The sequence below is a fragment of the Pyxicephalus adspersus genome, chromosome 9, assembly GCF_032062135.1.
Source record: "Pyxicephalus adspersus chromosome 9, UCB_Pads_2.0, whole genome shotgun sequence".
Taxonomy (NCBI): domain Eukaryota; kingdom Metazoa; phylum Chordata; class Amphibia; order Anura; family Pyxicephalidae; genus Pyxicephalus; species Pyxicephalus adspersus.
Window position 1 is genome coordinate 23,479,530 of NC_092866.1, and position 26,221 is coordinate 23,505,750.

At 37.7% G+C, this 26,221-nt stretch overlaps 1 protein-coding gene across 1 annotated transcript in view; it reads right to left on the minus strand.

Annotated features, from left to right (window-relative positions):
* ADCY7 (adenylate cyclase 7) overlaps positions 1-25,981 on the minus strand; it is an 85,187-nt gene extending 59,206 nt beyond the window's left edge. Inside the window, exons 1-2 of the mRNA XM_072422751.1 lie at positions 25,824-25,981; positions 359-837 (exon numbers count right to left, since the gene is read on the minus strand). Coding sequence (XP_072278852.1) covers positions 359-532 — 174 coding nt within the window. The 5' untranslated portion in view covers positions 533-837; positions 25,824-25,981. The remainder of the gene's footprint in view (positions 1-358; positions 838-25,823) is intronic.
* Between the last annotated feature and the right edge of the window lie 240 nt (positions 25,982-26,221).

The window sequence follows — 26,221 nt, forward strand, 5'->3', positions numbered from 1 at the left end:
ACACATACGATGATAGATAGATAGATAGATAGATAGATAGATAGATAGATAGATAGATAGATAGATAGATAGATAGATAGATAGTGGAATGGAAAAAGGAAATTAATGAGGTGGTATTTCAATGTAGTGAAAGGATTTGCATGGCAGTCAGGCAATTAGCATTTTCTAAAGAAGGGGCTGTAATGGGAACTATCACAATTCTTTAACAACAGATTTCCTTTAAAATGAGAAGGAAAGTTTATATAGGACTAAAAAGAGAGAATTCATTTTAAAAGCAAGAGTTTCAGTTGTAACATAAAGAGTTACTGTACAGGCAGTTCAATCAGGCCACAAAAAAAAAAGAAAAGAAAATACTCACTTTACTGGTTGTGAAGAACAGAGCAACCAGAGTCACACAGGCAGATCCAACTACAAATAGCAGGATGAGCAGCAGAGGATAGTGCTGGCTAATACATTGATATTTTTCATAAAGTGAATGTGTAATAATCCAATCCTCATTGTCCTTGATCAGATATTTCCCTTTGGATGGCATTTTAATCCAGTTTGGCTCCTTTTTTTCTTTCCTAGATCTCACAGTAAAAGAAGCAGACCAAAGTTTGCGTTCACCCTGGGCTGTTGTGGCGTGTTAGTCTGATTCACATTGCAAGCCTGCGTTTGTCGTGAGAAGTCTGCAGCTGGAGTAAGGTAAGAGAACCAGCTCCCTCCTCCCAAAAACATATGCAGCTTATCGAGGGTTGTGAGCAAGCATTGCTGTGCCTGGGTGATATCCTGTCACTTCAATGCACTCTCTAGCCATACACCATCTCATCTTTCTCTCCTCGCTGACTCCTTTGTATTCTGCAAAGAACAAAAGAAAGGCAATTTTAGAGCCAGATTCTTGGACATTTCAGTAAACAAGACAAAAACAAATGTAGATACTTTTTCAAAAACAATGACAAAGTTGGTCTCCAGAAGTTATCAAAAAAAAAGGTTCACCAAAGGTGAACGACTTAATTGTTAGGCGATAGAACACAAGCTGCTGTGCTACATGTAGAATAAAACAAGGCGGCCCTTTGTGCACTGACATTATTACAGAGCTCATGACAGCTCTTGGAACATATTGGCCTGCAGGTGGCCCTTTAAAGGCAAAAGAGATCTTAAAGGATGCTGAGTGGACAAGGGAGGAGTTGTATAAATGGGTGCAATTTACCGATTGGTATGTTGGAAAGCCAAGCGGCTTGTTCAAATCACACCTGTAAAACAATTTGTTTGTCAACTCCTTGCTTTATTGATGCAACTCAAACAAGCTATACAAAGCAGAGACTAATTGTTTTATTCCATTTATTACACCGATCACTGGCAAAGGACACCACGTCCTAAATAGTTCTAACAAATAAGCTTCAGACAAAGACAAAAAAGCCCTAATGCACAGATAACGTGGGATAATCTAATATCCTAAAAAGCAAAAATAATACTGAGATTCTTAAACTGTTCATTACAGCTTTCATCAAGATATCATCTAAATTGATACAAATTTATTTAAAAAAAACAAACACAAAAAGCAACTGGACTTTAAAGGCACAAAACATACATAAAAACTGTTGTTTCCTGTGTTTGTTTATATATAATTAATTCCGGGATGTGGCATGGTATTAGACAGTGATCATAGTGAAATACATACCTGTACAATTTAATTTAAATTAGAAAAATACAATGACAAGGAATTCTCAAGTGTGATATCTACTGTCCAAGATACAAGAGGGGCATCATAGAATTGTGCCAGGGTCATCTCCCTACTATCTAGGGAACAACACTATTCTTATAATGGCGGTTGCTCTTTTTTATAGCAAGTAGTCCTTGAATTTATCTTGTGTGTTAAAAAAACATGACATTGGCAGTCACGCTCAAAAATATTAATGCCCCAAAACTGTCTTTTTTTTTAACACATTTAAAAAGACATTTAGTCTTTAGTTTTTTTATTAAGATCTACAGTAACCTCCCTGGCAGTATTCCTGAGTGTGGCTCGGGGTGGATTTTCCATACCAAAAGTGGTAACCCCCGAGCTACACTCGGGGTGAAATTGCCAGGGAGTCTAAAACTCCTACCTGGTTCCCACATGCCAGTGGCATCCTTCAGCGTCTTCCAGTGATGCCCGGCGTCTTCTTCCCCTGGTGATGCCAGCTGGGCATCTGTGTAACCTGGTGATGCCCAGCCAGCATCTGCGTCCCCAGCATGTGAACGTTGGGGAGGCAAGGTCTAGGCAGATGCCGAACATCTGCTCGCGAGTGTGTGGCTGGAGGGCAGAACTGTTGGGATGGGAGGCGGTATTTTTAAATGTACCACTTTAACATTTAAAAATACTTTGTATTCATACCGCCAGGGAGGATATGGTGGGTTTTTTGGTCAAGTGGGCAGAGCAGCCTAAAGTTGAATTTAAGGCTAAATACAGAAAATGCTTTTGATGCTAATCTCCCACAATAGTGATATGCAAATAGCCTACAAATGTGGTAGATTTTAAATGACTGCTAATTTGTTCAGGACTAGCCAACTCAGCAGTTTTCTAAAATGTACTATTGTGTGCTAAAGCAGTGGTCATCAACCTTTTTGGACCTATGGACCATTAAATGCACAGAAACCGGACCACAAATGCGCGGGGAGTCGTGTGTCATTCAAAGGGGAAGAAACTTCCCCCATAGTAACGTCATGATGCCAGAACCCGCCAAGTCTTCCATCACAGACTCAGACCTCAGATAGTATATTCTGGTACCTCTTGCAGAAAGTTGCTGCCATATTTGTATGCATATACAATTGAAAAAAAAAAGGACTCCAGTTTAAACTGCGGAGGGTAATGCCATTAAGAAACCATTTTATGCACAAAAAACATAATAGCAAGCTTAGCCTACAATTGAATAAATGGGTAGAATAAAATGCTGTGGACTGATAAGACGAAGGTTGGTTTAGCCACAGTGACTGTAGACATATTCGACAACTAAGACAGTATTTCAAGAGAAAACACCTCATTCTGTGATTCATGGTGGTGGAATGTTAGCCCTTTGCTGCTTCAGGGCTGGAGCATTTTGCAGTCATTGGGTCTGATTTATTAAAGCTCTCCAAGGCTGGAGCGAAAAAACTTTCACCAGTGAAGCTGGGTGATCCAGCAAACCTGATTTGCTAGCAAATGTTGTGAATCCTGGACCAGATCCATTGCAGGTCTGGATCACCCAGCTTCACTGATGAAAAAGTATCCTCTCCAGCCTTGGAGAGCTTTATTAAGTTAGGTCCATTGGATCAACAATAATCTTCAAATTTGTTTGTTCCTGATGAAAATGTAAAGCCATTAGTCTAAACATTTAATTGGAAATTGATCTTTCAGCATGTAATGGCTCATAAAGATCAAATGGAGGATTTTGGACTGTTCTAGTCAAAGTTCAAATTTGAGTCCCATTGGAATGAACAGGGCTGCTACAATTTTGAGCAAAAATGAAAGGGCTTAGGAGGGACAATTCCTGCATAAAGGTTGTACTGTTTCATGTATCTTAGGTCTTAGATTGGGTCAACAGCACTCTCAGGAGGGGTGGGGGAGTGTTTAGAGGACAATTGTACCAAATATCCTAAAACTAACCTTAAACAGAAAAGACCCTTATGTAAATCACTAAAAATTACAGCATGCAACCTATAGCTGTGCCTAATATTCTAAAATAAAGAACTTTTTTGTTAACATAAAAACACTTTTAACTAAAGGTTGAATACATTCTTCCTATTCCTATTTATATAGGAAAAGACAAAAACTCTGTTGTTTAGTGTGGCATGGTATTAAGACAGCAGGCAGCATTTATGAACGTGTGTTCTGTATATGGTAAATCTGATTTATCCTATCCTATATTACAAGGGAAATGCTGATTAGGACACAAACAATGTGAATTTAACTAGGGCAGTATGTAGAAAGTATGCTGCTACTAGGCAAACCTGAATATTGTAGATTTTATGTAAAGACTTGAACTATTTGTAACCAACATTGAATAATTTATGTTTTGAGGTCTAAAAGCAAAATGCACTGCTGGAGGCAACAAACTGTGTGCATTCTATGTTGGACCGCCAATCATGTGCATGCAAAGTATGAAAAATACCTATAACTCCGAAGAGCCTGAACTTCCTATTCCCCTAATGCCTCTGCTGTATTCACCTAAAACTGTTCTGAAGTGGACAGGAAGGTAAACACAAACTGTGAATACGCTTTGTTAATATCCAGTTAAGCTGCATACATACGACGTGCAATTATTGTCGTTAGAAAGGATCTTTCACAATCCTTTCCAATGACAAAAGACTGAAAGATGCATGAACGAGTGCTGTACACACAGCACCGTTCTGGTCTATGAAGAGAGGAGGGAGAGAACGATGGAGCGGCACCCTGCTGCGCGCTCTCCCCATTTCCCTTGCATTAGGATCATTCATCGTCCATCGTCAGTGGATCGCCAGGACGGTCATTCAGACAAAGGGCGACAGGCACTGTAGACACGGCAGATTCTTGTCCGATATCGGTCCTGGGCCGATTATCGGGCGAGAACCATTAGACGTGTGTACTTACCTTTACACTTGTAACCCTCCTACACTTGTTGCCTCCTCACACCACAATCACACCCAAATGTCCCACAACGTTTGGGTGTGATTGTGATGTCTAAAGAACCACACACACCCAAAAGGGAAAGATTAAAAAACAACTAAGCTGAAACCACAACAAACTGTTACCATGCAAAACAAAAATGGAGCATGATCAAAAGATAGTAAATTGATGATTGCTAAAATACATACTATAACATTCCTTACAGTCTAATGGAATAAAAGCAGGCAAAATCTGACTAGAAGATGCCCTTGTGATGGACTAGTATTTCTTGACCTTTTTAATATGGGAAACCCTTGAAATAACTTTTAGGTCCTTAGGGAACCTTCTGTAATTTCTACATCCCACAGTATGCTAGCTTGTGGTCAATGGAAAGAAAATCACTCTTAACACATGAGAACTGCTACAAATCTGACTGATTCTTTATTATGACCCTTCTTTTCCCTGACTGATATTTGCTGTATATTACATTACAAAAGCCTGGTCCAATATTAAATTTGGGTACTAACACAGCTCGCATTTTAAAAAGACCCTGAAATATCTACTAACAAATACAGAGATGTATATTTTGTGTCTTTAACATCTTCACAAATTTTTATCAATCTGCAGATTTGCAATTAAAGTAAGCAAACATTTTATTTGCAATCACTCAGCTCCTCTTCTTAAAAAACTGAGGGCACAACATATCACCCACACACATTAGAAACTACTGTTAGACTTTCCCTTTGGCAAAAAGAAATAAAGTGCCATCACTGTAAAGAACTAAAAAGCAGGAAACTGCAGAAGCATGTAATAGGCAAAAGTGGCTGCCCCTAGTACATAATAAAAAACAGACTGTTTTTGTTAAACAAGCTACACTGATTACATTTAATATTTATGTAACGGTGATCTCTTTCCTATATGTGTCTAAAATAATTATCCTTCCCTTTAAGAAAAAAGAAACGATATAAAGTCATAATAAAAAAAGCAACTAAAAAAAAAAAAAGTTAAAAACATTTTAAAAATGTTCTGACAGTATATAATTAGGTCGGTATGTACATTGGACATGTCTAAATCACTTAAAAACATTTTTTGGGGGACTAAAAAAAATGGAGAGAATTTGTTTGCTACCGTCATTACGGAGTGTTGAGAGTGATTGGTCCAGAGAACCACAAGCAAAGAGACTTTCTAGAAAGTGAAAAGAATGAATTGCGAGGACAGTATACAGAAAAGGGGAGCACAAGAATAGGTTTAAACAAAGAAACAAGCCTGACCGCCCCTCTTCCTAAGCTGCTTTCCTTCCTTCCATGGTAACCAAACTATTCAGATCACAAAGTCTTGCTGGGGACAGCAATTTAACTCATTCCCTGCCACACAATGCCTTAAAAAAAATGTTAACATTCCAACTAACATCAATGGTTGCACCGCTAAGCTATTTCTTATAACAAAGTCTTTTTGCTGTTAAAGCACAAACCTGCACTCTATACCCAAATCCACTGATATCTCCTTTGTTTCTACTATGTTTTCCTAATTACATCAAAATAATTCCAGACTATTTAAATTCCACATGGTGAAGGTCATTACACATTACAAATGAGTAGAGATGTAGTCAGCTCCAAAAGTATTACTTCAAAAAGAAAACTATTATCAAAGTCAGATTTCACACAGTATGTAAGGATCTGTTGACAGATACCAAAACATGAGAACTTGAACCAGGACTGGTGGTTGGGACAGGCTGGGCAGTCCTATGTGTCACATGAGCAGCATATGGAAAGGAAAGATAGGACCTAGCATCTTGTGAGCAGTGTCTTATCAGGATCACGTCTACACCCAATCGCTTTTTAATACAGATTAATAATACTGGAAACATTTCGTTCATCAGCAAGAATGTTCATTAACAGTTCAATCTGTAGCAGCTGACAAACCAAAACTTTTAGAACTATCTTATCTTAACATGACAAAGTCATGAGTAGAACATTTTGTTTTACTGCTGGTATTTGAAAATGTATTTATAAAAATTGTAAGAGATTTTTTTCTAATAAATTAGACTCTTTGAGCATGGTTCCCAAACTGTTGGCAGATCCTGGGTGCAGTGTGCACTCAGGTACAGCAAACTGCACCATAGTGAATCAGAATTTTAAACACTTGTGTGGCCAAAAGTCACTTTTAGGAACTGAGCCAATATCTACGGCAGTTGCATGCAAAAAATGATTTTAACCGCTCCTATTAACTTGAATGGGAGAGATAGGGACTACAGTTGAGGCCACAGCAGACACATCAGCTAATAATGGCTCTAGAATGGCTCTTAGTTGTTTGATAATGCGGTAAGTTTGTAAGGGTGTCAGGAATGACCACTATATTACACGTTGGTTGAGGAAAACCTAAAAACATTCACAAAGGTATATATACATACTAAATATATATATAGTATAATACCACAAAAAATATAAAAGGTTGGTTACAGAATGACACTGTTTAATCTGCTTTATCCTTTCATGTAAGACAACACAGAATAGGTGCTGAGAAAACTTAAAGATATGTCAGAATTCACACTTACTGAGCATATATTTATATGTTTACATACATATTTAGGAATGTTGTATGTAGATTTATTTTGTTTTTTTAAGCTTACTTAACTGAGTCATGAAATGTGAAAAATGCAGCTACCCATCAGCAATTTGGTTTTATAATGGCTCTAAATTGTGGATGTTGCTAAGACTGTAACCTGCTTTACCCCCAGGTACCCAAAGGAGAGGAATGGGTCAGTGTGCCAAATGGTAGTCAGGAGAGGCATGGGAAAATAAATCCTGGGCCCACTCACTGTATACACAAGGCACACATTTGTCACAATCCTTGTACACACAAAATATGCTTTAAAGCTAAAATTCAAAAATAACGGAAAACAGTAGGGCACTGCAAGAGGTAAATTCTTCTTTATATCTAACAATCTTTTTTATGTCTTAGGCAAAACAAGGAGATTTACCTTATTACCTAGGTTACATGTCTGTGCCTAATCCCATGCAGCCTCCTCTGTAAGCCACTTATGGCTGCTACCGCAGGCACAGACTTTATAATAGACAATGCAGGGCCAATAGCGACCGGACCAGAAAGAGCTGCAGTGGTTGCTGGGGGAGTCAGGAGTGAAGCAGGCCATTCTCCTTGTTATGGTCATCCTATGTATTAATGAGCATTTAACCCTTACAACACTGGGTGAGGCCCACTGCACTGAAAGTTATTTGTTAATCCTGTTTATCTAAAAAATATACTCATTCGTTACATATTCTTTACTGAATGTTGGTATTAAACAACCAGAAACTATTGGGTCAAAAGAAACTGTGAATGGAAGAATTTAATGCATATTATAGTATAAAGAGGGCTGGGATTTAGGAGTTTGTCAAATCAAGTCCAATGCACAGAGTACTGTGGTCAGGAAAATGATATGGCTCAGGAGTGCATAAAGCACAGAGTGCAGGGCTTAGAAGTGTACATTTTACAGAACAAATGTTTCTGGAATGCACATCACAGAGGGAAAGGCTCTGGAGTGTATAATGTACAGAGCGCAGGAATCAGGACAGTATACCGGACAAAGTCTAGGTGTCAGAAATAAGTAACACACAGGCCAGTGTACAACCAAACTAAATCCCGCTTCTCCAAAACCCTCTCAATACAGATCTCCTGCCTCAAATCCCAGTCAATACAGTTCTACTCCTTCCTTCACTTTAAACAAAAAATACAAAGGCAGAGCTCAGTAAGGGAAAAGTCGTCCCCTCATCTGTGACACATTAAGCCAAAGAGAAGGCTCTTTTGGCTCTGAACTTCTAACTTCTGGTTACAAGCCAGCACTACCAGTGTAAGCAGCACTGCAATACCTAAACTTATAAAAAGTCAGTTGGCTGAAGCACTGGGACTAGTTTGAGATATCACCCCAATGCCCCCCCCCCCCTCCTCCTTTATATTCAAAAATTCTTCTTCAATTTTTCTGGCCTTATATATGACAAGTAGGGTCCCTCCTCCTCTCCTTTAGCATTGGTAGTAAGTGATCATCTAAACCAGTGGTCGTCAAACCGTTAGGACCTACGGACCAATAAATGCATGGAATCTGTACAGCGCATGGGCGGGGAGCCGTGTGTCACTTAAGGGGGAAGAAACCTCCCCCATAGTAATGTCATGATGCCAGAATCCGTCCATTCTCCCAATGCAGGTCTAAGTCCAGAGACACAACCTGCCCACCTTCCTGAGCCTGTGATGGGAAAGTGTTGTGAGTTGTTGACGAGTTGTGTCCATACAGAGGACATGGTCTGCGGCTCTGGCCGGTGCACCCCCCAGTGGGGTCCTTTTTTTTGACCCAGCCAAAGCCTGGACCACCGGTTGGCGACCATTGATCCAAACCCTGCTCAATGCAACATTGTCCTGTTAACCTAGGCTGTAAAATGGTGCACCTCAAGCTAAGTGGTTGAATGATGCTAATGGCCCATAGAGATGGACAATTCCAAGGATACAGTTAGAACAAACATTAAAAAAATCTGTCTTTCACATATATCATATATCAAGAACGTTGAGGTACCTCTGAATCTGGGGTTGCTCTGGCATGTAAATATCCCCACCCCCCTTTCAGGTGTTGAAGACCCAACTTAAAGTTTCTTCTACTTAAAACCAACCTGTTTTTGCCCATTCAGAGAAAAGAAACAAGTTTTATCCCTGCGCTAAATACCTTTCTTCAATGTGCGCCAAAAAGCCAGAGCAAAGAAAACTGATATTTCTAGGTATGTATGTGATGTGGTGCGACCATTGACTCTAGTGACTTCCAGCTCATATATGGCCTGCCTATCGCCCCCAGAGCAAAAGGAAGGTAAGTGTATGTGTAAGATGAATTCTGCAGTAAAGTCAACCTGTTGCTTAGCCCTGCATGTGCAAAGCACACATTCACTTTAAACTTGCATGTTGGCCAAGGTGGCTGCCTTTAACCTTGATGGGCCACCAATAATAAGGTTTGGAATGCAAGTGTATAGCCAGGCTCTAAGATCAGAAAGTTGATCTTTTAAATATATAGCGGAATGATGAAGGATTCAGTATTCCTTTAACACTGAACTGGTAAATAACCCAGAGGTACCTAGTATGTGGATTCAGCTGCAGTTGGGTTCAGTAATTGTACTTCAAGTTTGTTTTAAATACATTTATTATCATCTAACAAGCCATATCATCTCCTCAATTTATGGTAGACTGTACTGAAAACTGTGGTAAGACACCTACACAATCTATATTCACCAGTATATTCACACACGCATATATATGAAAAAAACGTATTATTAAAATAACTCAATACAATTCAACCTGCTGTTCAACAGCCCAAGAATAGCTGTTAGATTTGTTTTTTTTCCCATTGTAAACTAAGAAGGCATCACTTTATATAGCAGAGACACATCGCTCTGTGACATGCTTTAAAAAATATATCATGTACATACATCTACTGTAAGCAGCAGATTTCCATTCTTACATTGAAGAATAGTCTTCTTTCACTTGTCCTGTAATGATTAACAGCTTCAGGAAAACCAGCAATACAATCTGTGGTATTAACAACCTGTATCCAGGATCTGGAGAGCCAGAAAATCACATTTACTTTAACAATTTAATAACATCCACTTTAACGAGAAGAGAAAAAAAAGAAAAATAAATATCTATTGCTCCGTTTTGTTTTACACTGATAATTCCAGGTTTTGGCATTCAATATTTGTACTTTTATCAAAAATAATGGGTGATCTAACTAAGCCGACTCCCGCCCAAGCGTTATTGAGCGTTGGTATTGACAAATTTGTTACAAATTTTTGTGAATAATTGTGAATCATTTTTTTTGCGTTAAGATTAGCTACAGGCAGGAGTATGGCAAAGTAATAAATCCCCCAACCTGTCTGAGAAAGTTTTACTTAATAATTATTATAAGAAAAAAGAATTACAGATTTCTCACTCAGTTAGGAAGTTTATTAAATGCTGGCAAACATGGTTGATACATTATTTATATTGAAACATTTTAGTAGGAAAACCTTTGGTTAATTTACCTTTTTGTTTTCAGATGGAATTTATTAAGGTAAAATGTCAATTTAAGATCAATGCACAGGTTTGAAAAGATATTTTAAAACATCACGATACAATGTATGAAACAGAACTATTGTTATGACTATCCCCTTGTTTTCTCTTTGTTGTTGCTTTTTTTATTTATTCCTTTTTAACTTTATTTTGATACCTTTTACATTTAGTTGTTAGTTGTGTGGATGTACATATGTCTTTATATTTAAATTCAGCACTTTTTTTGTTTACACCTGTTATATTGTAACATATAATTTTAAAAACCCAATTAAAATGGATAAAAAAGTTTTAAGCATTTTTTAGGAATAAATGCTTTTTCACCCCCAAATTGGGTTTTTAGACATTGAAGACACACCCTAAAAACTGTGTAAATACCAGCCAGCACATGCTATGTATCACATAGCATGAGTGGTGCTGTCAAAACACAGCCACTCCAGTGTTAGTTGATCTTTGCAGATGGTCTTCAAGTGTCATTAGGAAATACAATGTAACAATTGAGCAACAATGTAACAATTGTAACATCATATTTACTATTTCATTCATAGGTGGATCAAAAGGGTGAAATTGGATCTGCAATAAATGTCATTTAAAGAATTTTTAAACTTGAAAACATTTACCATTTTCAAGCTTTTTTTTCCCATTTTTATTATTATTAATTAACAGGATTTATACAGAGCCAACATATTATGCAGCGCTGTACATTAGGGACGCAGATGCCGGACGGCATCGCCAGGGGATGCCGCAGGCTTTTGGGGACTAGGTAAGCCCTATACAATTCACTCCAAGTGTGGGGTTACCGCTTTTGGTACTGAAAAATAACCCCAAGCCACACTCGGGAATACGGCCAGGGAGGTTTGTACAGTGCAGTTTAATCCTCAAGTGCACCCAACCTCTGTGCCATGCAGTTGGGTCTGGTTGCAGTTGAACTGCTTTCTAATCGCTGCAAACTTAGGCTGAACACCATTGCATTTAAGTCAATATAAGTGGCTGGCCGCAAGGGCATCCAGAATCAATATTTTATTTTCCGCAACCACAGTAGCAATTCACTGAAACTGTACCACAACCTCCTACAACTGCTTGCCAACAGTTGTTCCCAACAACTCCATTTCAGTCGAATCAGAATCTGATTCTACCAGTAACAACTTCCACTCTTAGAAGGATAACACTGACTTGCCCTTCTGTATAAAGCCAACAGAAATAAATAGGGACTAAGGAACCTTGTCCCTCCCATAGGGCCTGATTTAAACAAGTTTTCCAAGGATGGAGAGGACACACTTTCATCAGTGAACTTGGGTGATCCAGGAAACCTGGGATGGATCTGGTTCAGGATTGAGAACATTTGCTAATGAATAAAAAAATGACTTAAAGTGCCGGATCACCCAGGTTCACCAATGAAAGTGTATCTTCCCCAGCCTTGAAGACCTTTATTAAATCAGGCCCCTGGTGTCTGTAACATAGATGGACTTATTTCTAGTTCTTTAGAGAACAAATAAATAGGAATAGTTTAGTTTACAAGATTTTCAGCAAGATCATACTGGAGTTTTCAACAGATATAATAAAGTTATTTTAATACCAGTAACCTTACCAGTGGAAAAAAAACGTAAACAAAAGGTACTATTTTACCCCTTAATCCACCCTGACCAGTCATAATGAACTACTTTCTCACCATCTCTCTTTTTTTCTATTTTTGTGTGATTTAAACAATTTTTTTTTTGTTTTTGTGTGCAAGTGTCACATTTCACAAAAACAAAACACAAAACCAGTGAAAAAAAGTATGTTTGTATATTTTATTACTACAAACTGACACCAGAAACATTTTTGTATGCTTCACTGCTGGTACAAGATGACCAATATAGATATAGAAGTCTGTTTAATGTTTTAATTTCCGTAGAGGAACAAGATGATGATATCACAAAGCCAATATATTTTGGAAGATTTTTATTACGATTGTCTAAAAAGTAAAGTCTTTTAGCTGATTTAGGTCTATAAACATCACTACACATGCTGGGTAAGAGCATGGACATAAAAAGCCAGCCATGTTTTTACACAGAACTTAGATTTTGGACAGAGAGGATGATGTTTTAGAAATTAAACAGACTACCAGCAAAGTACATAGTGGCCTATATACTCAGAAAAACATGTTCCAAGCAAGGAGGTCAACAGTAAAATAAAGAAAACCATATCACACAGAAAAAAATAATAAATTTTCAATCTGGACAAAACAGAACGGCTAATGATAGAAACAGAAAGGTAAAGGTCGCTTAAGGAAAAGAAAATGTTCCCAAATTTAGATCACCACTTCACCATGAGTGCACCTGTTGTCCCCTGGTACCATTGAACACATTTAACTGTGAAATTAAAACTTATACATTTAGGTGTACTTTTGTAGCTATATTTATTTTGCCATCACTTGAAAGATAAAGTTCAACTAAACTTTAAAATATAATATTAAACCCAAAGTTGAAGCCCACAACAAATCAGTTTCCTGACATGCAAAATATTACCTTATCTGAGAGACAAACTTTTTTCTGCAGCTTTGAAGAAGCCATTTTGAATGGAAGCCATAGAATTAGTTAAACCATACACAATCATATATGCAACATCTCCAAAATCCACCCCTACCTGTACCTAGAGACCACAAAACTCTTTGTACATGCTCTCATGCTCTGGACTACTGTAACCTCCTCCTCTCTGGTATTCCACTAACCCGACTCTCTCCTCCACAATCTATTATGAATTCTGCAGCCAGACTCATCCATCCTTCCCTCCTCTCCTCTTCCGCTGCATCTCTTTGTATTACTCTTCATTGGCTTCCATTTCACCTTAGAATCAAATTCAAGCTCCTGTGCTTTGCCTTCAAATCCCCCCCACAGTTCTTGCCCCACTTACCTTTCTGACCTGGAAAAAAAAATTCTCATCCAGCCGCTCTCTTCCCTCCTCCAATGTCCTACCAAAAAATTCCTCTTTCATAACCTCATCACACGCACAGCTCCAAGACTTTTCTAGAGCTGCCCCAACTCTCTAGAATGGTCTTCCTTGTCCTATTTGTCTTGCTCCTACTTTCTGCACATTTAAAAGAGCACTCAAAATTGCCTACCTATCTTCTTTTGTCACTTGAACCCTCACTACTTACCCACCATTCCATACCCTCCTTCCTAGTGTGTGCTGCTTCCCCACCTCTTCTGGGCAGGGTCCTCTCCTCTTACTGTGTCACTGTCTGCATCTGTCATTTGCAACCCCTATTTATTGTACAACTCTGCAAAATATGTTGGCGCCATATACTGTTTATTATTATTATTATTATTATTACTAATACGGTTAAAAAAGGTTCTCTCTCAAGTTTCATTTCTCTTGACAATAATTTGCTAAATAAAAATGCAAAACAAACCTTCTAGCCAGTTACTGGATGTCCCTCTCCCATGCATTGCATGGTTTACTGATTGAGCCTGCCCCTTACAGTTATACAAATAAATACATAGGGATTGTTAGAAAGCATATAAATAACAAATAAAAGTTGTCCAAAATCTGTCCCCCAACTTTCTTTTTTTCATTAGTCATCATCTTTGTTATTCTTTTTGCATTCCATTTTCTGTACAAATATGACATTTTAGTCAATGGCATTGGTTTACACCAAGTTTGCATGACATAAACTATGTTTCTTTATATTGAAAGCTTTTACAGCTGAACACACTAACATTTATGTACATTTATGTACATTTAACTACATGAAAAACTTGCTAGACTGCACCTGTAATGATTTTTACAAATAATAAGTAAAGCCTTGTTTACAGTAGCTAAAGCAATAAAATCACTAATACATGTATTCCCTACAAAATGAAACCTTACAATCTTCCCTTTTATGTCTACAAAACGATCTAAACTAACTGGGTGACTGTTATATAAAAGTATGCCCCCTCCCCTATTTTTACCTTTTTGAATCTTAGGTAGTTGATTTTTTTAGACCTCTTTTAGCCACTTCCTAACTACATTCTCCCAGCTGCACAGAATTGTTGCTGCTTCCAACTGCAACAGTGAACAATTATTACTCGGTGTGTCAGCTCAGCCACCTATATTATCCATCTGGATGCATGTGTTACCCTCCATGGCTCACCTATATGGCAAGATCACCAGCTGTTAATTTTAGGAAAACTGAAGATTTAAAAAGACTAAAAACATTTTTTTAAAATTACATTGACATGTCAAAGTTTGTCATAGTGTCTGGGTTCTCACTTTTTCCCATTTTTAAAGTTAGGGTTTAAAAAAAAGGGAAGGTTGTTGCACTTTTATTGCCATCTCCATCCCCCTGAATTGTGATCCAGTGACCTCATCCTTACGTCTTTGGAATTTAGGTTGATAATGGCTGGAGAGGGGCTTGTGAACAGAAAGTTGTGGTAATGCCCACATCCAATGTTACACCTCCATAAATCTATTTTTCTATTCTAACACATACTTTAAGTAAAATTTATTCCACATATTCTTGCTTCACTTTTTAATTACAGAGACAACAAAATGTTATTCTTGCAACATTAGTTTTTAAACTTACTGCTACTGATGTTGGTCAACATGTACAGTAGCTCAAACGTTTGCTAATTCACAGGTTTATATTTGAATATTTCATGTTTCAGTGACAAATAGGTTTCACTGCCAGTGATTTTGTGCAACACATTTTATTGGACCTGAATAACTAGGTCATGCTGAATCATTCATTTTAATCAATTATATAATATATTCACACAACCAGTCATATAAGTTCACTGCTGATGACCAAAAGACAGTGTAGTGCCTTTTCTTTTTTATGTTATCTATTGTTTCATCACAGTAAAGCTACGTACATGACATCCACCCACGATGACAGATTGATGAACAACCAATCAAGAATCGTGATAACATAAAAATAGTTTCCATAAGAGATGCTTTGCCAAAACTTTCAACAATATTCATATTCAAGTATACTCCTAATGTGTAACATCTTTAGCTAACAAATATAATACTTCAACCACTTCCAGTTCAACAAAAAAAAAGCGAAAACAACATGTAGCTATGCAGAAGTTGCTGAAATATGAACAATTCTTGTACTCAGCCCAGAGGAAGTGGTTTCCAGGCAAGTGAGACAGACTAATCAGAGGCAGCAACCTCCAATGTATGCTGAACCACCACTGACAGATTGTTCTGTTGATCGAGCCTTCCGAATGAAACTGCTGTTTATAGCTTGCAGAGATAAGGTTCATGTATGTGTATAACACAAATAAAACGGAACTAAACTTTAACTAAAATTTAAAACAATTCTCAGCAAGCAGGTAAGTTTGTTTTATTGCAGTATGTATATAGTTGTTCTCTTCTGTAATAAAACAAAGTTACCTGCTTGTTCTCATTTTTTTTTTAATATGTTGTACACTGCACTTTTTATTTTTTGATATTGTACACTGAACGACACAGGTGTATGATCCCAGCATGGCTTTCTGCTTGGCATAACATAAAGAGGAACTAAACTCAGTAGTGGGTGGTGAGCTTCTGCCATAATGCTGTGCATGCTTGCTGATTATGGCACAGACTTACACATTTGCAACCACCTTGCAGTGATAACAGGTTCAGACCCGTTACTGCCGCATCAGCTCCATGACAAACTTCAAAAAAAAAAAAAAAGATGGCAATCTTCTTTGGCCATTGAATGGCCTCTGGTAATGTAATTCTGTAGCACTACTGCACACAAAGCCGAACTCAGACCTACATGGCACGTGTGCTGTACAGTGTAGAGCAGGGGTGTCAAACTCAAATACACAGAGGGACAAAATTAAAAACTTCAGACAAAGTTGCGGGACAACCTTGACATTTATTGAAAAAATTGTGGAAATTTTTCCTTCCCATTAGATATAAACCTTTTTCATATGGAAACAGAGGTTGTGCTTCACATTCAATCTGGAACAACCTTATAATAGAGAAAGAGGCATAAAAAATTTTTTTTAATTTTTTTTAAGATAAAGTCCTATGTCTCTTTCTCTATTTGTAGCCTTCTGAGTTAAATTTCAATGGTAACCTTTTTGCACAGGCTAACAACAATAATAACAATATTCTTCTATGAAAATCCAACTATTCAAGTCCATGCCTTGGAGTAGCAAGGAAAAGTACAGCTGAGGGGGAGTGCTGAAAATGCCAGACGCGGCCAATGCGGAGCTAAATGTTATGAGTGGCCTGTCGCTGGAACTCCCTCTTCATTGAAATAGGGCCGCTACTAAAATTCCCAGAATTATTTGCGTCTATAAAACAGTCCAATGCGGGGCCACGCATAGGCAGAGAGCCCGCTGGTCTATAGACACCAGGAATTGTGGTAGCAGTGCTATTTCAATGCAGTGGCAGGCCAGCATATTTAGGATTCCTTTGGGGGGCAAAAAAATGGACACTGGGGGCCATATTTGGCCCCCGGGCCAGAGTTTGACACCCCCCATGTTAGGGTTAAAACAAAAACCCCCAAAAGGCCAGGGCTTTTTTTATGTCTCCTTTGCCAGTTAATGCTACCTCCTGGTGACTTTTTGTTTTTTAAGTTTAGGTCTACTTGAACTTTTAAATGCATGTACAAGACTTAATCTTTCCGGCCTGACCAAGACAGGGAACCCAAAAGAGGATGGGGTAAAGATGACAATGCCAGTAAAGCTGCAAGAACAGGGAAGTTTAGTTAAAAATCTGCAAACAGGAAGGTACGTTTATTTTACTAACCTCACCTGTCCTTTCTACAATACAGGACCTGCCTGGTCACAGTTATTTCATTTTTAACTTTCATTTTACTTTATCAGCTTTGCAGGCTTTTACCTAAACGGGAAACAAAGCCTTTTGAAATGTGCTACACTGATCTTGCAGTTAGAATATTTAAACAGGTAATGTCCATTGCAATTTACAATCCAAAAATGTATCATTTCGATGTGACATTAATGATGTTTGCCACAAAGTCAGTATCACTAAACAGCACATGATTTAGCTTCCTGTTTTTTCTATTATTAGAGTTGTGTATAGTTAGATGTATATGATTATTCAGTATCTCAATATCAGTATTATTCCAGTATTTATGATCTGCAAAAAGCGATCATAGACTGTTCAGATTTGATGCTTTTCCAGTTATTGGTAATTGATTAACCATCTTTACAGAACTGTCAGGTGAATGTTAAAAAGATTTAAAAAAATAATTCATATTTAGAACAAACTCATGTTCCTCCAAGTGTAACTCCACTTTAGTTGATAAAATCTATGTACATTACACAGCTATTACCAAACTGTTGCAGATTTATACTGTTCCCTGTTCTATTCCACCATGTCCTTTGCAAAATGAATCCTGAACAGGAACGGTTGAATCAGAATGAGCACATCACCTATATAGCTGGGCAGCCTGTTCTGTTCTATGGAGAGGGGAGGACGGGTGAGGGAAGTGGAGGCTACATTGGTCTCCTTAGAGGTAAATTGTCAAGTAATCTGGCACTATGGATGGCTAAACAATGTAGTTGGACACCTATACCAAAGCTAGATTTTCACCCAAAACAATCACGAGCCAAAGCAGACAAATAACTGGCAACCTATCTTTGATATTACAGATATATACGGTTTGTACAAAAAATGTTTTTCTAACCTCCATCACAATGTCTCAGGGACTCTTGTTATTTGCACTTCTGAATATAAGTACCCTATGCACTTACATGTTATCTTCCAAATGTACTACTATTGAAATATGTATGTGTATGCCATTTCCACTGCTTAATCACAATAAAATATATTCAAAATTAGCATTTTTCTTGTATCTGCTTATTTTGTTAATTCATTTTTTGCAATCCAAGTAAGAAAAGAATACAAAAAAAAGAATGAAAGAATTGGTAAGAAAAAGTTTTTAAAATTAGGAGAGTAACAGTGGGAATAGCGCTGCACCCTAATTGTTTAAAGAGGTTCAGTGGCCAGACTATTCATGTTCAATCTTCCCATGAGACTTTTTGTGCTTTTAAAGTGTGTAGCCTCAGGACACTTGAAAGCCCTGAGACAGAGGCTGGGTGATGCCACTTTGAAAGTGTTATTAACGGTCCCTTGAAAAACTCCCAGCAGAGATGCATCAACACAGAAAGTGATTAGGCCAGGGGTGCCCAACACGTGGATCACGTTCTACCAGTAGATCGCAAAGGCAACGCGAGTAGATCACGGAGCCCTGCCTTTCAAAATAAACTCTACCGCACACAGGAGTTATTAAGTCTAAATACCGTTGTTGGTGGATCATTTTGACTTTTTGACTTTGTCAATTTTAAAGTAGCTCGCAAGCCAAATAAGTGTGGGTACCCCCGGATTAGACACTCCTAGAATTGGTGAGAGCTATTCTGTGCACAATGAAAGGGGGCTGTGCAGTTGGAGACAGAAACTAATATACTTTACCTGTACCTGGAGTCAGAGCTGGCAAAAATATTCACAATCTGATCCTACAGCTCTAAACTGTGCATGGAAATAAACTGTTCCAGAAGTAGTCAAAAGTTTAGAAACAGATTGCAAATATAAAAAGATGTGCTGCAGCTTCCTGTAATGAAGAACAGTCCCTGCTGCTCTCTCTCTGCGTGCAGGGTGACTTACCCTCCAATATAGTGTTCTGCAAGCACCCTGTAGGAGGTGGACTTGCTGGTACATCCAACAGAGCTTTATTGCAGAAAGGGATAGGCAATGTCCCTTCTGCAAAAAGCATTCCTGCTGTCTCTTCTGTCAAAACTTGGGTTGGTTTGGATACCTGGCACATCCCAGCTTTCCATGCGGGTGCCGGGACTCAATGAACTCCTTTGGGCCTGGGTGGGAGTTACCGTATCATGGCCTTGCCAATTAAGATAGACAAGATATGAAGGAGAAAGAGAAGAAGTCTGAAGATGGAGCAGGTACAGGCAAGTATACACTGGGCTTAGTTCCGCTTTAATTGTTCAAATACAATGTGGTAGAAGCTGGAATTTCCATTTAAGTTCTATATATACCCAAAAAGCTCAACAGCCCTTTGACTGGTAGCATTTGTTTGTTTTTAGGCTATGCACACTTTTCAAGTACAGAAAAATACTAGCCAGTCTTGCAAGGAATCCAGTGTGTTTGTAACTTCCTGTGCACTGAAATTAAATTTCAAAGAATGCTAAAAGTTTTACCAGTTATCTTTTGCGAACTACAAAACTTTACCCCTAGGTAAAATGGTATACATAAATGCCCCTATGAAAAATCCTACTGCCCAGCTTGTAAACACTTATAACACAAAAAAACTCAGATTGTACTACTATATCATTCCTATTTCAATTAGCCCAATAATGCTTGAGTTACAGGGAAAAAAACTATGTTACAAATTAGTAAAGTGGGGTACACTTCAAATTGATTTTTGATGAAAACCTGCACTTGTGCGAACCTCTATTAAGTTAGACTCATAGCAGGTAGGTAATTCAGATTTACAAAGTAAAGTAAAGTCAGCAACGCAAAGAACAATTACTAAAATCTTTCAGCAAGGCGTTGGAGCTCCCTGCTTTGTACTGCTATGGGTAATACACAATTGTTTCATTCTATTTAACTCCAGAAACCTTTTAGAAGGGTGTGATTACGTGACTTATTCAAAGGATGAGAGAAAGGAGACAATGTGGTGGTGCTTATCCCTACTTGGAACACATTGAACCTTTTAAATCTGATACCTGCCAAGCGTTTCTGAATGACACAGTGAATCACAATTAAAGGCACACACAAAGATTAAAAAAGTAAAAAGTATACCTGTGATTCGATCATGGCTTACATTGAGTGTTCCTTGGTAGTCTGTGTTCAGGTATGAATAGATCCTGATATGATATATATGATAAACTGAAAAATATAATTCTTTTCAGCCACTGATGAGATCGGGCATAGTGTACATATATAAAAAAAGAAAGGGGGTCTAGCAACACCCTTGCCATACACAATGAGTGTCTTGTCTCTACTTTTGCTTTGCAGGGGAATATAGGAGGCTGATATCAATACAGGTTTGGGTACTATGGTCTGCTCATTGCTTTCCTGAGTCATCAATCCTGTACAATCCACACTGGTTTTCTTATTTGATGACAACCATTCCAAATACAGAAGCAGATCTGTGCTGCCATGGTCGGTTTACAATACATGTAGTTTTCCATCCACACTCCTGCTCAGCCCTGCTGTGTTGCTGCAATAAGGCTGTGCCAGCAGCTGGGAACAGCAGGTAATAAGCCTATTGAAGCACAGATCACAGAATGCAGTGTTTTTGGATTTTTTTTTATTACACAGTATTTATATAGCGCCAACATATTACACAGCGCTGTACAAAGTCCATAGTTATGTCACTAGCTGTCCATCAAATGATATGTCATTATTACAGTAGTCTAAGTTCAATTTTGGGAAGAAGCCAGTTAACCTACCTGAATGTTTTTGGAATGTGGGAGGAAACCCATGCAAACACAGGGAGAACCTGCAAACTCCATGCATATAGTGTTCTATTGTAAGATTTAAAGTTAGTGTAAATAGGCTTTTGTTTCCTTTCAAACATGTTTTGCATTCCCACACAGTTCTTTGGGGATGCAAAACCAGATTGAAGCAGGTAAAATGTAAGTTAGAAGGAGGTCAAGATAAACCTACCTGTCAATGCATTCCAAGTGATCCCGGGATCTTTTTAAACTGATCCACTGGCAGAAGCCTAAAGTCTGTATGTAAACCTTTTAATAATAAGTGCAAGATCCTTGGTCTGCTAAATTTGTAATCCATTAGAAATGTAATCGACAGGACTGACATCATGTTCTAAAGAATTCAGAGCTGTGTTGTCATGTCTGAGGAAGGTAGGAGAATACTGGATTTCTAGCACATCAACAGTTGTTTTTTTATATTTGCCTCATGTTTAAATAGAGGAATGCTAAAAATGTGTGCTAAATATGTTTTTATTATTTGTTTTCTGCACATTCTTATATATCTACAATGGTTTTTAAACTAGTTCTGGATCACCAATAATACATACAAAACAGAAACATTCTTTATAAATGTATCTTGAAGAGAAAACACTGTAATGTATGTGAAGCTTGGGTCAGCAGTGCAGAACATATTTATCTATACAGCAATGTTTCTGTATTAGATGAGATGTGCTGCAATAAATATTGGAACAAGAATGATTGCAGTCAACAAGCTTTAAAACACATCCAACCCTCACTTCCCAAAAATGTAATATGTTTCAGCTCTTCCTTGGATTAGATGGGTACATGTCCCTTTTTTTTAGAATGTTCCCCTTTTTAATAATTCTTTCCAGGTAACACCACAGTGCCTGTCCATTGATGGCTACAATAACTCTTCTGGTGCACCTATGGAAGATGTCACGGTAGTCACACAGGCTAGAATTTTACCTTTAGGATAGGAACAAGGACATTGCATTTATGGCAACATCAACAGATATTTTCTGTACCTGCTAGATATGTTATTAGCCTAAAAACAGAAGACTAATTCAGACAGAACATCTATGAACTGGTAATCTGCAATATATGACATTTTCCATCTTGGGTTTAGATATTCCTAAACTAGTTTGTTCTCTGGGACAGCACAGATGATTTAAGGTACACTGTGGTTGTGGCATGTTTTTCGATTACTGACACAACCCACTTTATAGGGTATATATTACCATGATCCTTTGTGTCCTACAATCTTCCTGATTTAAATACCAATAAAAAAAGACTTTCCTAAAAATATTCTTGAGTTCATATTTTAAAACATTTTTAAATATTAAATAGTAAATATTTTAGTGTGTGGCCCTCCGATGTTCAATATGCTCTGGTGAATTGAAAAATCGCAGTCTGTGAACAACCACTTTACTTTCCTATAGAAGAGGATGCAGTGGGGTGCTGCTTACTCATTCATCCCCCTCCCCTCTCCATATAGCAGAACAGTGCTGTGTGTACGTTCATTTATCGCTCACTGGAAATGATCACAAAAGATGGTTTCCAGTGACAGTATTTGGTTGTTTGAATGACATATGAAATGCACATACATCAGAAGTATGTAGGAGTACTATACAGGTAGTCCCCAGTTTACATACAAGATAGAGACTGTAGGTTTGTTCTTAAGTTGAATTTGTATGTCGGAACAGGTACATTATTTTAATAAATGCAATTAGGACAGATGTTTGTCTCAACGTATTATTAGGCAGCGTGGAGTCAGTTACTGTATAAAATTCTTACTGTTAGTTAATCACAAACAACAAAAAAAAAAATTATGGACCCTAGACATTCATTACCTTCTGGAGCAAGCTGTGCTTTGATATGCAAAAAGAAACAACTGCAGTTTGCCTTGGTCATTAAAGAGTTACAAGATGCTGCAGAAGTCATGCATCTGTTCTGCACACAAATGAGCAGGGAAGCCCCGTTCATATCTAGGAGTCGTCTGTATGTCAGATGTCCTTAATTCTGTATGTTCCTGCATCCAAGATTTGGAAGTAATTGGAAGTACTAAATGTGTCTGTATCAGTGGTCAGGTGGAGACTAAAAAGTGAATCAGTATGATTTCAGACAGCATAGGTATAGCAAGCTATCTATCTACAAGTGCTTACATCATAGCCAGAGAAAAATTTCACAGGACCATGAACTGATGTTTCAATAAATTTAGCAGAGAGGGTATTCTTATCTATTTCTGACATCAAGCGCTCAGTTATTATCTTTCTAATTATTTCTTCACATTTGTTCCAGGACAAACACATTTAGATTAAGAAAACCTGCTAATCATATCCAATGAACCGTATACTGACTTGTAACTGTGGTGACTTTTTATTGTGTGAAAAACAAACACGCTGTCCTGAAGAGCCAAAAACTAATCCATTCTGCCTACTGGCAGTTTTCTAAAGAGACTATCACCCTGTGAACTGATGAGTTGTGAAATGAACAGAAACCTGACATGAAAGAAAAAAGAAAGCTACCATTTCAGACATCTCCTTCCATTATTTTGAATCACTTATTTACAAAAACTAGTAAACAAAGTAGACAAAGTTTTCAGACTTTTCTGATCCGCATACTAGTTTGGGTTAAGTGACACCACATACTGAGGTCAGAAAACTAGCATTTCCAGCAGGCCAGCAATGGCAGTCACTGGATTTCTATCTTGACAGATATACTTTTAAGTTGCTTTTGCATTTATCAAAAGGGACATTTTCCAACACTATCAACTGTAAAAAACGAAAAACTGGTTTTTTTTCAACCATTTTTTTTTATCTATCTTTATGTAATTAAAGATAATCCAGGGGTTTAGGACTAATTATACAACAGACACCTGCATGCATGAATGCCAGGAGGAGACATTTAATTTATTCTTCAGACAAATTACATGTTTGGCACTAAAATCAGCAAGTTCATAAATCTGATGTTCTTGTAGCATCACATTGTTGCCTCCTCTTTTTAGAGTCTCTGTTTTTCATAAAAAGGCTATAAAGTAAAGACTCACATGCCATGATCTCTTTCAGATTAACTTGAACAGAAAGCAGTTCAGGCCTTTAGTTAGGAACTTTAGAAATTTAGCAAAGGGTCATCTCTTTCCAGCATGGGACAAGCAGGCTGTAATAATGCACTTGTCTGGTGTAATGTGTGTCCAGGAGACAATGACAACACACATGGATGGTATTAGACAAAATGGGACACTAGCCAAATATGTTGTGAGGGTCAGCTTTCTGCACCCCTGCCCGGCTATCAATTCAGAATCTAGAAAAATGCCCACTTAGCTCTACCATAGAACTGTCCTTGCCAATGCAAAGCTGCTCTGATGTAATAAGGAAGATGGCACAATAACATGGTTTCTCTCGGCCAGGCTTAATTGCAATGTGGACACAAGTAGTTTTTTTGACATACACAGCTACAGATCAACATGATATTTTCATGTTTATGGGCTGGATTTATACTTGATGGTCAAATAAGCCATTAACATAACAAGATCATTGCGGCAACATAAGGGTACCCAAAGATATTCATGCCACATCCCTTTTTTTATTTATTAAAAATAGATTCATTAAATAAAGATCATTGCTAACTAGAAGCTGAAACAGGCAGGTTATACACTTAATAATTGCACCCGGGACCAAAGCCTGGATGAGGTGTAAATGTCACTATGCTCTGCTATCAGTTTAGTTCTAAGTGTAAAAACTGTGCAGGAATAGCAACTTTATGAGTGGCTTTTTCTATTATATGTGAACACTAAATAGTGTGTATAATATACATTATTTTTATATTTAGTTAAAAAATGATCAAACGCCTCTATATCCGTGGTAAAAGCAGATCTACATTTGGAGCAGAGTTAGTGGTTAGCGAATAAATCATGTCATGGTAAAACATTGACAAGTATGTTTTTATTGAGGGTGTGACATGTCACATAGGTATATGGACTGGCAACTGTCTTAGAAATGTAGTAGAATGTGAAATGCCAATAGATAGACTGCCACATTATAAAGATTGAGAAATTTAGTGTATGCAGTTTATTACACAATTTTCAGTATTGAGTGAAAACACAGGAAAGTTAAGTGTGGGTTATTTAAAGTACTGCCATGATACATTCTGCAATGTACATTCACCGAAAGTACAAGAATAAACACATGGTATACCCCAATGTAAATTACATAATAAAAGCAATCATTTTATAGATAATGCTTTGACACATGATTTCTGGTAGTATAAAGTTTCCCTTAGTCACTAAATTACCTCTTAAGCACAAAAGAAGCAATGACACTCCAGTTGGCCATCCCAAACTTAGTGAAGTTTTGGAAATGAAATAAAAAATGATAGAAAATGAACTAGACTTTGAGCTTTTACCAACCAAACTTTAACAACAAACCAGGTGCTAAAACTCAGGCTGTGTACCATCAGTGGTACCTCAAACTAAAGCGTCATTCTGTTAGTTAGTCTACCATATTACACTAGGTGTAATACAGAACCAGTGCTGCAAGCATTACAATGGCACTGTGGACCATATCAAGGGATCCTCTGCCCTCCACCCTATGGGGTCAGACCAATAATGAGTACATGTCAAACAACTACTTCAAGAAAAAATGTAAATACAGATATAAGTTCAAGTACGAACCATGCAGAAGGTTCTAAATATTATGTCTTGCTAGCACATAAAAAGTAAGTTAAAAACTTGAGTTTTTCCACTCCCATATTAAAGAAATAATACTACTCACGTATATGACAGGTTGTGTCTAGAATGTGCGCCTGTTCTATTTTTAAGCAGTGCTGTCCACCTAAATCTTCTCATCACAATGAGCACACCGAGTTGACATTAGGTCCCAGTAGGACCCGCCAAGGAAACGCTATCAGTTTCATCTTCTACGTTTTGCAGAACTTCCTCTGCACACCCAGCTTTACACAATGTCAAAACAAACTGCCTGCAAAGCCTAGAGACTGGAGCCAACAACTTTCACAACATCAGTCTGTTAAATGTATTCCTACTATATTCCTATTTTACCAGAACCTGCAAAAAGTTTTTTTCCTATTATTGAAATATTCAACTAGTATAGGTAAGAAGAGAACAAAATACTTCAACTATCATATGCAAAGAGAAAAAAACATTCTCTGTATG